Here is a 13,648-nt window from a genome sequence, read left to right as displayed (position 1 = left end):
AGCCCTGTGAATAATTTAATTCAAATGTTCTCAACCATGGGCAATTTTGCCCCCTAGGGGACATCTGGCAATGTCTGGAAACTCTGGTTGTTAAAAACTAGCATCTAGTGGGTTGAGGCTAAAGATGCTATTAAGCTTCCTACAATGCTTTAAACAGTCCCTCACAAGAAAGAATTACATGGCCCAAAATGTCAACAATTTTGAAAATCCCTAACTTAAGTGATCAAGTTTTTCTCTCATAGACAGAGAGCTCTGATTCAAATCTGTAACCCATCAAAGTATCTAGTTATGCTGTGTGCAAATATGATTTATATTTATTAGTCTAATTATATTTTATATTCCATTCCTCTCTGTTTTTCTCTATTCTTTGGCTCTTATTTTTAATTTCTACTTTCATGTTACATTTTACTTATTCTTTTTAATCATACTATTTAATGTTTATGTTTGGAAATGAAACTATAGTAGTTTCTTCTTTTATTTCAAATTCTGATAAAATATGAAGGCTAAAATGTGTAAAATAGCCTACACATCATCAAGATGTCAGGTGGGAAAAAGTTCCTTCCAAATTAGAAAAATTTTATTGGTCAAGGAACATTAGCTTGGCACTTACAACAACATGGACAAGAGTCAGTCAGGTGTTCATCTTTTAAGTAATGAGAATACTGAGAAAATTAATACCATAAAAAAGATTTAAAGGATTTTAAAAATAAGCCTTTAGAACTGAATTATTAGAATTAGTTATAGCCAATGGTTCTACTTAAAGTATCTCCAGTTCTACTTACATTTGGGGAGAAGGATATGAAATGAATTTTAGCCTTGGATTTATTCACACTTAATTAACATATCCTAAAAATCATTAACTTAAACACCAATATTGTTGGTTTTATGTGTTTTAAATGAAAATGAGAAACTACCAGCCAGCAGCTTTATTTCTACTTGGAAAAAATAATAGCTATCATATTCATTAAATAAATGTTTAAAAATCACTGATCTAATAGGAAAAAATGTTTTCACCTTTAAGAAAAGTGAATATTCATTTCGATCTATATTCTTAAAAGATTAAAGTAAATATCCTGGTTATATTTCAAAATAAATTTTAAAGCTCACCTGAAAGAATGTGTATGCAAAAAGCTACATATCAAACAATATTAATTAGTTGTGCAATACTCAAACAAAAATAAAGGTAATACTGATGTCGAGGTATACTAAACATTCACAGATATAATTTGTATACAAAATTTCTTCATATTATTAAGTTAACTAACAAATCCTACAGAGCCAGTGGTTCAGTACTTTTTCTTTTAAAATAGCAATAATGTTGACAGTAATAGTAGTAATACATATAATTACAAAACACTTAAACAGTGCTTTCTATGTACCAGACATTGTTCTAAACACATAAAAGTTCTTATTGATTTAAAGGACTATGCATCAACTACAAAGCTTTCTATGGTAAAACTGTACTTTAGTACCTACCTAAAACTACACTCAAAATAGTGTCATATGGTTATAGGAGGGTTAGTTATGTGCTTTTTTTTCAGTCTCTTCTTCCTGGCTACCAATCTTCTCTCCCACCACATTGTAAAGGCCAGGCAGGATGAATTCGGAGTGGAATACAGAGATGAAGTGAAATCACCTTGTGAAGTTACCCATATGTGAAAATGGCTGAATCCTGTTCATGACTAAGTTGATAATGGGCCTGGTCGAGGTTTCCATTCTCAGGGCAAGTATAAAGAAGCACTGTGGATTACCCAGGATGGTACTATATATGGTCTCCAAGTTAGGTAGACTAGAACTGGATGGCCTTCACTGAGAGTAAAAGAAAGTAAAAGGACTTTGCCTATTCTCTTCCTCTATGGTATCTTAGCTACAAAACTTCCTAGGAGACTAGCAATAAGTGACTGGTCTATTGCCACTGTCTTCATGTTTGAAAATTTCTTCCATAATTTTATGGGGATGCTAGATGATAAAACATCAAATGGCTTTTTATTAGAAAACAGATGGCATCTTGGTATTATCTGAGGTCTAATTTATTCTGAAGAATGAGGTAGAAGAACAACAACAACAAAAAAATCAGAAAACACGAAGGACTAATCACATTATCTATAGCCCCCATGATCATCCAGCAAACGAAGACAGATGTTTTTTATTTTTTTAATAAATTTATTTTATTTATTTTTAATTTTTGGCTGTGTTGAGTCTTCATTGCTACACACGGGCTTTCTCTAGTTGTGGCGAGTGGGGGCTACTCTTCGTTGCAGTGCGCAGGCTTCTCATTGCGGTGGCTTCTCTTGTTGTGGAGCATGGGCTCTAGGCATGCGGGCTTCAGTAGTTGTGGCACATGGGCTCAGTAGTTGTGGCTCGCAGGCTCTAGAGCGCAGGCTCAGTACTTGCGGCGCACGGGCTTAGCTGCTCTACGGCATGTGGTATCTTCCCAGACCAGAGCTCGAACCCGTGTCCCCTGCACTGGCAGGCGGATTCTTAACCACTGCGCCACCAGGGAAGCCCAACAGATGTTTTTTAATCAGCTATAATTATGTTTTAGTCCACACTTGTTGATTTTATCAAAGAATGTGTCTACCTTTCTGGTGCATCATTATACCTCAGTAATACCTTCCCTCTAATAAAACTGCTCACTACAAGTAAGTTCTCAGAAAAAATAATTTTGAGATATTGCCATAATAAGTATGCCTTTTTTCCTAGTTTTTTCCTACATGAATGCCCTCTCCTGACAATATTAATCTATTCAGTCAGTATACCCAAAGTTCTAATGAAGGAATTAAAGATGCTTCATGGGTGAGCCTTAGAAAGTGGGAACTCTGAACGGAATAAATGTAAATAATTTTTACATTTTGTAAATAAACGATTTTTTAAAATGGTAGTAATCTGCAGACTGAAAAAGAAGCAAAGGGCCAGTAAATAGCACCGTATACAATTCTTAAATACTCAATGAGGTTTAAATGTGAATCTGCACTGGTAAAATCGCTCACAAAAATAACCCTGTGAACAAAATATTTTTTGTAAATTTAAGGTATTACATACTTGTGAATGGTAGCTGATATGTAGCAGACAAGTATTGGCTTTCTATGACTAAGTATCATCAGAATACATGTTCAGAAAAGAATCTAACCAGGTATCCATGGTGGCTAACAGAGACTAACAGCCTACTCCTAGCACAGTGGCCAGTTCTCTGGTGTCACATGCCAAAAGTGTTGCTTTAAAACATTAAGCTTCCTGATTTCAAGCTTCTACATAAGCAATACCTCAACAAACAATAAATGATTTTCTAACATTTAATAATCTTTATTTTGGTGGTTCCTTAGCTAAATCAGAAATATGTACAGAGCTCATTTGTTAACAACTGACAGCACAAAATCAATTTTCAATTAACTATAAGTTAAGTAAATTTAGTGTTTGCTCTTTAATACGCAGAAATAACTCTAAAAAGTTATACTGTAGGAAAAAATCTAGGAATTATTAAAACACTACACAACTTATTTCTCAAAATCAAGGGCTTCAGTAAAAATGGAAGGTATGATTTATAGTCACCTATAATGCCCCAAATTATGGTTGCATTCAAAAACAGTGGTAATTTTATGATTTAATACATACCTAGAAGTGGTGACATATTCTGAAATATACGAAGTAACTCTGGTGTAATACATGGGCTGTTTTCCAAAGTCACTAACCTAGGGAAAAAAAACAGACAATTAAATCACTTTCCATAACCATTAAAGCTATAACTATAAAAAGAACCAAAGATACCCAACTTGACCAGTAATCAAGAAAATATAAATTATAACCAAAACAAGGTACAATTTTACCCCACCAGATCAGCAGAATTTTAAGTGTGACATACCACGTATTGTTAAAGCTATAAAAGTGGGAACTCTTGCATACTGCTAACAACAGTGCAAGTTGATATAATCACTTTGGGAAATAATTATTATCTGGTAATACTGAATATGTACATGTGTATACACCTATGACCTGGCACTATATCTAGGCAGAAATGTGCACAGGGCATAAGGTCTTATACATTTGCTCTAGAAGTCATGCACAAGAATGTTGCATTATTTGAACAAACAAAATGGCAAACGAGTAAATGAATTGTTACAGTCACACCATTAAGCTCTTCACTATGGATGAATCTCCAAACAGGAAGCCAAAAAAGTAAGTTAGAACACATATGATACAACTTATATAAAGTTAAAATATACTGTTTAGAGATACACGTGCATATGTGATTTTAAAAGCATTAAAACACAAGAAAGAAAACCAAGGAATGAAAACAAAAAAATCAGTACAGTGGGTTATCCCTGGCATGGATGCAGGAAGATTCAACAAACATGCCACACCATGGGCTTCACAGACATTCCTATTGTTGTATTTCTTACCCAGAGTATGGAAAATTGATTTTCATTTTATGTAAGTTATAAATAATTATAAACAATATGACCTCATATTATTTTGTGTCTATGAAATACTTCACAAATTTTAAATGACAAAATCAGGAAATCTGGGCAGGATATTACACAGGGAAAACCAGCTACCCCCAAAATGAAGTACTTCCAACATGCACAAGCAATGATGTCTTTGACACCTTAACTTGATCAACAGTAACAGGATTTTAAAGAGAAAGACGAATACCATATGATATCACTTATATGTGAAATCTAAAATATGGCACAAATGAACCTATATGCGAACAGAAACAGACTCAGAGACATAGAGAACAGGCTCATGGTTGCCAAGGGGGAGGGGCGTGGGGGAGGGATGGACTGGGAGTCTGGGGTTAGTAGATGCAAACTATTACATACAGAATGGATAAACAACAAGGTGCTACAGGGAACTATATTCAATATCCTGGGATAAACCATAATGGAAAAGAATATAAAAAAGAATGTACATGTGTGTATAACTGAGTCACTTTGGTGTACAGAAGAAATTAACACAACATTGTAAATCAACTATACTTCAATAAAAAATAAATCTAAGAAACAGCAACAGGGGCTTCCCTGGTGGCGCAGTGGTTGAGAGTCCGCCTGCCGATGCAGGGGACACGGGTTCGTGCCCCGGTCCGGGAAGAGCCCACATGCCACAGAGCGGCTGGGCCCATGAGCCATGGCCGCTGAGCCTGCGCGTCCGGAGCCTGTGCTCCGCAACGGGAGAGGCCACAGCAGTGAGAGGCCTGCGTACCGCAAAAAAAAAAAAAAAAAAAAAACTGAATGGGGTATTTTAATACATCAGGGTCAAGATGAAAAAGCAAAATAATGTGAACTAACAATCTACAAGTTAAAAAGAACAGATATACATGAAAGTCTGCATCTTTGATACTATCATTACTATTTATGTGAATATATTACAAAAATAGATACTATAAGAAGTCACTAAAATTCACATTAAGTTTAAAAAAATTTTACAAGTGGTATGTTATATTTACAATGCAATAAATCCAGGCCTGAACCATATATTTTAATATCAGCAAAAAAATAAACAATGTTGGGTCAAAGAACTCATGAAAAAAAAATCACATAATCTGTCTGAAAAATTTTTCATTGTAAACAAGACCACAAACATCAACTGGTACTGGTAAGCCCTACCAGTTCAAATTTCCATTCCCCAAGATAACTATTTTATACCTTTGTCCCCACAAACCTCTCTCATCTTATAAATACTCCCATTCCAGCCCATGACACTCAAGTGATGACTATACTTCATATTTTGTTGAGAAAACAGAAGCTATTAGATGGAACACCTTCCCATCTCATTCTACTACAATACAGAAACCTATCTTCCTGCCTCGAGTTAAAATGGACGAAATACCCCTGCTGCTATTTAAAGAAAAAAAAAAAAAATCAACTCCTTCCACTTATGCTGAATCCCATCCCTTCTTGCCTCCTTCAATTATCTCACTCTCTTGAGCCTCATCATACCTCTAGATCTTCATTCCCGCACTAGCCAACTGTTAACGCAATTTCAACACCCTCTTCATAGTAAAAACTTTCAAACAAGCTGTCAATGCTCACAGTCTGTACTTACTTAACTCCAATTCATTCTTCAATCTACTCCAATTCTTCCTTCTGTTCTCACTACTCCACTGAAACCCCTCCTATCATCTCCATTCACTTCTCTGTACACCCTTACAAGGACAATCAGCAACATTTGACATAGTTAACCATTCCCTCTTTTAGGAAATATTCTCTCTTGGCTTGGTTTTCCTCCTATATCATCTCTGATGGCTCCTCGTGTGACCTCAGAATGTATTTTCTTCAGGATTCTGCCCTGAGCACAAGGCTCTCTATCTGCCCTTTTCTTCCTAGGCAATCTCACCAATTCTCAGACTTTATAAATCATACACAACATGCTAACCACTTTACAAACAGTATCTCATGCTCACAACAACCACATAAGGTAGAAATTATTTTCCTCATTTTACAGAAGGCTCACAGAAAATGATTACAAACCTAATGCAGTGGTATACGTGGGATTGGCCACCTATATCTGCTTCCAAATACGACTTCTAACCCGTTAAGAAAATTATATTAAGAAGTGTGTACCCTGATTCTCTAAATAATCTTAGCTTTAATAAATTTGATAAATTTTTAAAATGTATCCTAATGATTTAATTTTGTTTACATATAACGAAAGGCTAGGAAAAAAGAAATTACCATTAGTAGAGCAATGCACTTCTCATGCACTGTTCATATAATGCACTGTTCATATAATCCCTAAAAAATTTATATACCTCTCATTAACACATTAATATACTAAATCTGTAATTATATTGATAAGTATATGAGTCTGCCTCTTTATTATAATATTTTTAATCTTTATGATAGATATCATATACATATGGTTACAGAAAAGTATCTGTGTGCCAGAGATTAATGTTTTAATTTGTAATCTAGAGTAGAAGGTGGCAAACTATAGCTCATGGGCCAAACCAATACCCTTTTTCTGTAAGTGATGTTTTACTGGAGCATAGCCGTGTCCATTTGTTTATATATTGTCTATGACTGTTTTGGTGTTGAAACAGCGGAGTTGAAGAGTTGGGACAGAAAGTACATAGCCTGTGAAGCCTAAAATAATTACTATCTGCTCCTTTAGGGAAAAAGTTTGCCAACCTCTGATCTAGAGTAATCCATCCTGTACGAATAAAAATATATGAATATAAGAGGCTCCAACATATGCTAATTTACAATCATTTAAGTCACTTAAGTTCAAACAACATAACCCAGAAAAGAATATGAGAAACACAAATTGCAAATTAATAAGTATCTACCTTAGTTATGTTTTTAAATTGTTCATCTAGTATTCTGATACAGATCATTAATTTTACCATTTGCATCAAAGACAATTTCTTAGAATCAAAAAACTGTTCATTCCTAGACATCCAAGCAAAACTGAAGGAAGGGAGGGAGGAAGGGAAGAAGGGAGGGAAGGAGTGAGGGAGGGAGATACCACAAATGTTTATTTTTTCTGTGGTTACTTTCTATGATTTGCTTTTTTAATTCCAATACTAGGTTTTTAATTAGAACTTTAAAACCTTTCCTGTATTACTAATTACATCTTAAATAAAGATTGGCCCTGAAGAAAACTGCTGCCATCAGTAAGACGAAGAAAAAAGATTTCTAGTCAATGCTCAGTCTGTACTTACTTAACTCCAATTCATTCATTTCACAGTTTGTAGCTCTGAGATGCCACAGAAACAGGGTTTGTTTGTTTGTTTTTTACCTCTAAACACTATATACTACTTACTCAGTAAAATAATAAGCCAAGACTAAGTAGCATTAACATTTAGGGCTGAGGTATTCTATCTCAGTACTTACTGGGTAAAGTAGTAAGAGGTTGAAAATACCTCAATATCCCCCAAAACATCTCATTTAACACGCTGGAAGTTTTATGTCAATTTTTAGTTTTGATCAAGATTCCCCATTTTACATTACAAATTCCAAAAGAAATTCAGAAATTCAGCTGAGTTCTTACTGAAACTTCCTGTCTAACTTTGACTATTATAAGCCTACACTGAGTGACAGCTGCCAAGAAAAGCTGGAGCTACGTATTATGCTACCCAGTTCAGGGAAACTGACTTTATGTTTTTTGTTTTTAAATGCTGAGTTTTTAAGCCCTATTACATGACCTTTGCTTTATTGCCATGAGTAGGGAAGGCCAGGAAAATAAATAAATAAGATCCACGGTATCAAGTTTTTCCTCTTACCATAATTCTAAACCATCTTCCAGAAGATAAACATGTGGAGGCTGGGAAACATCTGTACTCAGTTGAATAACTGGGAGCAGGAAAGGGTACAGGTTCTTGCTGTCTGCTCCTAATCCCTATGGGAAGTATAAATAAAACTTAACATAAGATACTCTAAGGTCCCACCTCCCACCAAAAAATCACCTATCATATTTAAAAGCCCTAAAACCAACTTATAAAAAATCAATCAATCAGATTTTAAAAGAATGGTTCTAATTATAAGCACTACTAAAACAAAATTAGTTCTGTTTACAATTGGAAAAAATATTATTCAATTGCCTAATGGTAGTAAAACCATATACACCAAAGCTACACACATCTGTTCATTTTAAGAGATTTCTCATATAAATATTTATTTTTCCTTCTCTGACAACTGAAGAGGTGTTAACAATGATGTAGTAAATTCTACAAATTATCTCACCTAAATAAGCTAAAATGAACCCAATCTAAATGTTCATCAGTAAGATAATTAAATTATGATACCTTCATATTCTAGAATACTGAGTAGCCATGAAAAAGGATTAGGCATGGAATGAAAACAATCTCAAAAATAATGACAAATTGGGATTAAAAAGAAATGTATATAACAATTCCACATGCCAAACTATTTTTTTAAATAGCTATGTATCTGATATGAAGATACACGCATAAAAATGTTTCTTGGGAGCAAACAGAAAAAACTGTTAACACTAGTTAAATATGGATATTGGAAAAGGATGTTGCAAGAAGGTAAAAGGAGTCTTTTTTTAATGTGTGCATGTTTTTTAACGAAGAATTTCTGCTAAAATTTTTAATGAATTAAGAATACAAAGATGGGGCTTCCCTGGTGGCGCAGTGGTTGAGAGTCCGCTTGCTGATGCAGGGGACACAGGTTCGTGCCCTGGTCCGGGAAGACCCCACATGCCGCGGAGCGGCTGGGCCCGTGAGCCATGGCCACTGAGCCTGCGCTCCGCAATGGGAGAGGCCACAACAGTGAGAGGCCTGTGTACCGCAAAAAAAAAAAAAAAAAAAAAAAAAAGAATACAAAGATGGAAGAGGAGGGGGTTTTAATTTAAAATTCTACTTTGACTAATTACTGTCTTATGGAGGTTGACTCAGTATATCACACTAAATCTAAGCACTTTGAAAGAAACAAAAAGGATAGAAAGTCAATTTTTAATTCATAATAATCTCTGTAATCTGATAAACACAGAAAGGAAACCAAACTATCAAACACCTCCTCACTTAGAAAATAATTCAGATGTCAATATAGTTGACATATAATTACAATGCAACAAAATACATATATATTCCCCTTTTGATGACATATATATGTGTATATATATATGAATTTTTAACAGTGAGGTATAGATACTTCAGTGGAAATACATAAAGCTTATCCTGAAATATGTTAAGTTTGGCCCTTTCTATAACTAAGCATCAGTTGAAAGACTTTATTAAAGATTTTTCCAAAGGAAGAGATTTATAAAAATGTCACATTTCATAAAGTAGTAAATTGGGCCTTAAAATTCAGTTAAATTTCACTCTCCATAGCTCAATTCTTAACAGAACAAAAAAAAGAAAAAACATGAAGAAAAACTAGTCAAGTTCATTTTTAATATCAAGTAGACTTAATATTCCTAGGAATGTCAGAATCTACTTACTTAGTGCACATTCCAATGAGCACAGTATGCTAGCATTAGCAAAACTAAAGTAAGCAACTGCTAAAAACATAAGACTCTCTCAGTTAAAGCCTGAAGAAATTTACCTTTGTAATCTAGTGGCTTGAAGAATGTGTCCAATCCCAAATATGCAGCTTTAAGTAAATTTATTTGAACATTCTTTCAATCCACAACTGTAACTGTAAGACACTGTCTACAATACTATGAAATAATTACAGTTAGAGCTACAAGATGTTGTCTACAATACTATGAAAGCTCAAAAATAAAGTCATCAGTTATTAACAAAATTATCATAAATGCTTGAAGGGGGGAAATCATATTGTACTATAATTACATAAAACATAAAAGGAATTTAAAATTAGGTGAAAGGTATAAGGAAATCTCTCTGTACAATCTTTGCAACTGCCTGTGAATCTATAATTTAAGTTAAGAGGGGAGAAAAGTACAACACTCTCTAAAAATTGCTATTTCTCAGGTTATTGTCTTTGGTTCCCTTCTCATGTCCCATGTACATGCTGATAATGTCCAAATCTATTATCTCCAACCAAAACCTCTGAACTTCAGATACCCCAAATGACAGAGGACATCATCACCCAGAAGGCATCTCAAACTCTCAAGTATACCAGTGAACCAACTCATTGTCTTCCTAAAAAAAATGGTTCCTCTTCCTGCATTTCCTAACTCAAGTGACATGAATCACTGTCTATCTAGAAATAAATTATATCACAACTACCTCCTGGTTCTTCCTCCTCCTCACTCCCAATCTAAACAATCCTTAATTCTATCTCCCTAATATTTTTCAAATTTTTCCCCTTCTTTCCATGGCTTTACTTCAGGTCATCATCTCTTTCATGGTTAACAGAAGAGCCTCCCAACTATTTCCTTGACCTTGGTTTAACTCCATTCCAAACCAGTGTCCCCACTGGTACACTGATTACCTTTCTAAAATACAAAGGATAACATTTCTTCCTCTGAACTTCAAGAGATGTTCTTTATGCCTTCCTAACCAGACCCCTACACCCAAGCTCAGGACTCTATGTTGCAGCTATACCAAACAACTCCGTACCAGAAATCACTGTTAACTTCCGCAGAAAGCTGACAGACTTAACACATGCATTTACTACTGTGCTCTCCCAAGATCCACTAAAAGGATATATGAGGATGTGCTTTTAAAGACCTAAAACCATAAGTACAAAGACAGCATAAGAAGAGATAAAAGCAACTCATTTTTGGAAGCGGGAAAGAAAAACAGATTTAGCAGACTCAGAAAATGAAAGCTCAAAGCCAGCAGTGAAAAAGGGCAAGAAACCACCTGATTTATATCACAGAAACTCCAAAAGACTCAGGAACTGATAGCTCAAGGTATTTTGGGAAGGGGAAGTTGAAGAGGAGGTATTAAAAATAATAGGACCTCTAGAAGGTATTTTAAAAGACATCTGATGACAAGATCTCATCCAAGTGCAACAGTCAACAACTGGCCCTCTCCTGAACCCAGTATAGAACTGGCCATTTATTTTCTGGTTAAGTAAAACAAATCGTCTAAAGATAGGGAGATATCACGTAATCAAGACTAAGGATACTATATAAAACAGGGAGATATAACGTAACAGACGGGAGACTGATGGATCTTTCACTAAGGAAAGATCTGAAAAACACGGAACCAAAACATCTGTCCCATACAAAAAAAACCTCCAGCTAGATTATCCTAAAGAAAAAATCCACAATCAGCAAGCTTCGCATACATACTTAACCCTTCCAATTAGCTTTTTAGTGCTCACTCTTAAATTTATACAGACAAAATGTTGATATAGCTCTTTTAGTTGGGTGATGGTTACCTAACGATTCATTATATTGTTCTTCCTTCTTTTGTACATGCTTCAAATTTTCACAAGGGGAAAAAAAAAAGCAGGCAACCAAGGATCAACATATAAGATTAAAATATCTAATATGAAAAACAGAGAACAGAACAATAAAATAGAAAACAGCAACTTGAAGGAAACAGAGACCACACATAGAGATGAAAGCTTAGAAGAATACATCATTAATATCCTTGTCAGAATAAAAGATAACATTGTATTCATGAAAAAAAAAATGAAATGCTGTAAAATGATTATTCAACAATACAAAAAAGAACTCATCGAAGGGGGAGGGGAAAAATAGGATATGGGATGAAGAGACACAAACATGTATAAAATAATCAATAAGGATATATTACACAGCACAGAGAAATATAGCCATTACTCTGTAATAACTTTAAATGGAGTATAATCTATAAAAATATTGAACTATGTTGTACACCTGAAATTAATATGATATTGTAAATCAACTATACTTCAATAAAAACAAATAAAAATTTTTTAACTTAAAAAGAAAGAACTCATAGACATTAAAAATATTATAGCAGGAAAGAAAAACTCAATAGAAAGGGTGAATGATAAAGCTGAAGAAATACCCCAGAAAGTAGAGCAAAAGGACAAAGAGAAGAAAAAGCAGAAATGAAGAAAGATACAGGGCTGGTTCATTCATCTATCATCTAAGTAATAAGAAGTTCAGAAAGAGACAAAAGAAAAACATGAAGGTGCAGAAATAATCAACAAAAAACAATAGACTTATCTAGAACCCAAGAACACGAGTTTCCAGTTTACAATATACATCACATGTCCAGAACAGTGGAATAAAAATACACCCACATCATCATGAAATTGAAAACAGGAACACAGAGAAGATCATACAAGTTGTCAAAGGGAAAGGAGAGATGAAACATTCAAGAAACGAGAATTAAAATGGCTCAGGATTCCTAAAAGCAACTCTAGAAGCTAGAAGACAAAGGAAAAATGCCTCTAAAATTTTGAGGGATAATCTAGAATTTTACACTCAGCCAAACTATCAGTCAATGTGAAAGCTGTAAGACATTTTCACACATGCAAAATCTGAAGAAAACTTACCTCCCATGTACCTTTTGCAAAATGCCACTGGCATTCATGGGCTCCAACAGAAAGAGGAAGTAAAACAAGGAAGAAGACAGGTACAGAAAACAGGCATCCTATAGAAAGGATAGGCAAGAAGAACCCCTTAGATGACACTGAAAGGGGATCCAGTTATAACAGCTGTGAACAAACAGAGAGTAAAGCCAGGCCAGACTAAAGCACGTAAGAATCTTCCAGATTCCAAGATGATGAAAGTAATAAAATACCTGATGTGTGTAAACACACTGAGGGAATATTTAGATAACAAGTGGAGAGAATGGATTCAGTTACACAGAAAACTAAATGTAGCAGGCAGAATACTAAGATGACCACCTATGATTCTTAACCCCAGTTGTACACACACCATTTGCCAGTTATTCATTCAAGTGCTAATTTAGATATTACTTTACAGATGTGATTAAGGTCCCAAACTGAACGACCTTATGACAGGAAAATTATACACGTAAGCCTGACCTAACCACATGAATCCTTTAAAAGAGAGTTTTTTTTAGTTACTTGCATAAAAGAAAGTTAGAGATTCAAAGCCTGAGGGGATTTGACAGCGAAGAATCTCCCCACTGCTGACGCTGAAGATGGAAGGGGCCATGTATCAAGGAATGTGGCTGGACTCTAGGAACTGAGAGGTGCCCCAGCTGACAGACAGCAAGTACACTGGGACCTCAGTCCTACAGATCAAGGAATTGAACTCTGCCAACAAGGGGACTGACTATAAAGACAAGTCTTCCTCAAAGTCTGCAGGG

At 34.9% G+C, this 13,648-nt stretch overlaps 1 protein-coding gene across 1 annotated transcript in view; it reads right to left on the bottom strand.

The window, feature by feature from the left end:
• Positions 1 to 13,648, bottom strand: part of IPO11 (importin 11) — a 214,859-nt gene that overhangs the window by 99,441 nt on the left and 101,770 nt on the right. The window contains exons 21-22 of the mRNA XM_082651230.1: positions 8,222 to 8,337; positions 3,613 to 3,689 (exon numbers count right to left, since the gene is read on the bottom strand). Coding sequence (XP_082507356.1) covers positions 3,613 to 3,689; positions 8,222 to 8,337 — 193 coding nt within the window. The remainder of the gene's footprint in view (positions 1 to 3,612; positions 3,690 to 8,221; positions 8,338 to 13,648) is intronic.

The sequence above is a fragment of the Grampus griseus genome (genome assembly GCF_964374135.1).
Source record: "Grampus griseus genome assembly, chromosome: 3".
NCBI classification, from domain to species: Eukaryota; Metazoa; Chordata; class Mammalia; order Artiodactyla; family Delphinidae; genus Grampus; species Grampus griseus.
This window is presented reverse-complemented; position numbering and strand designations above follow the sequence as displayed.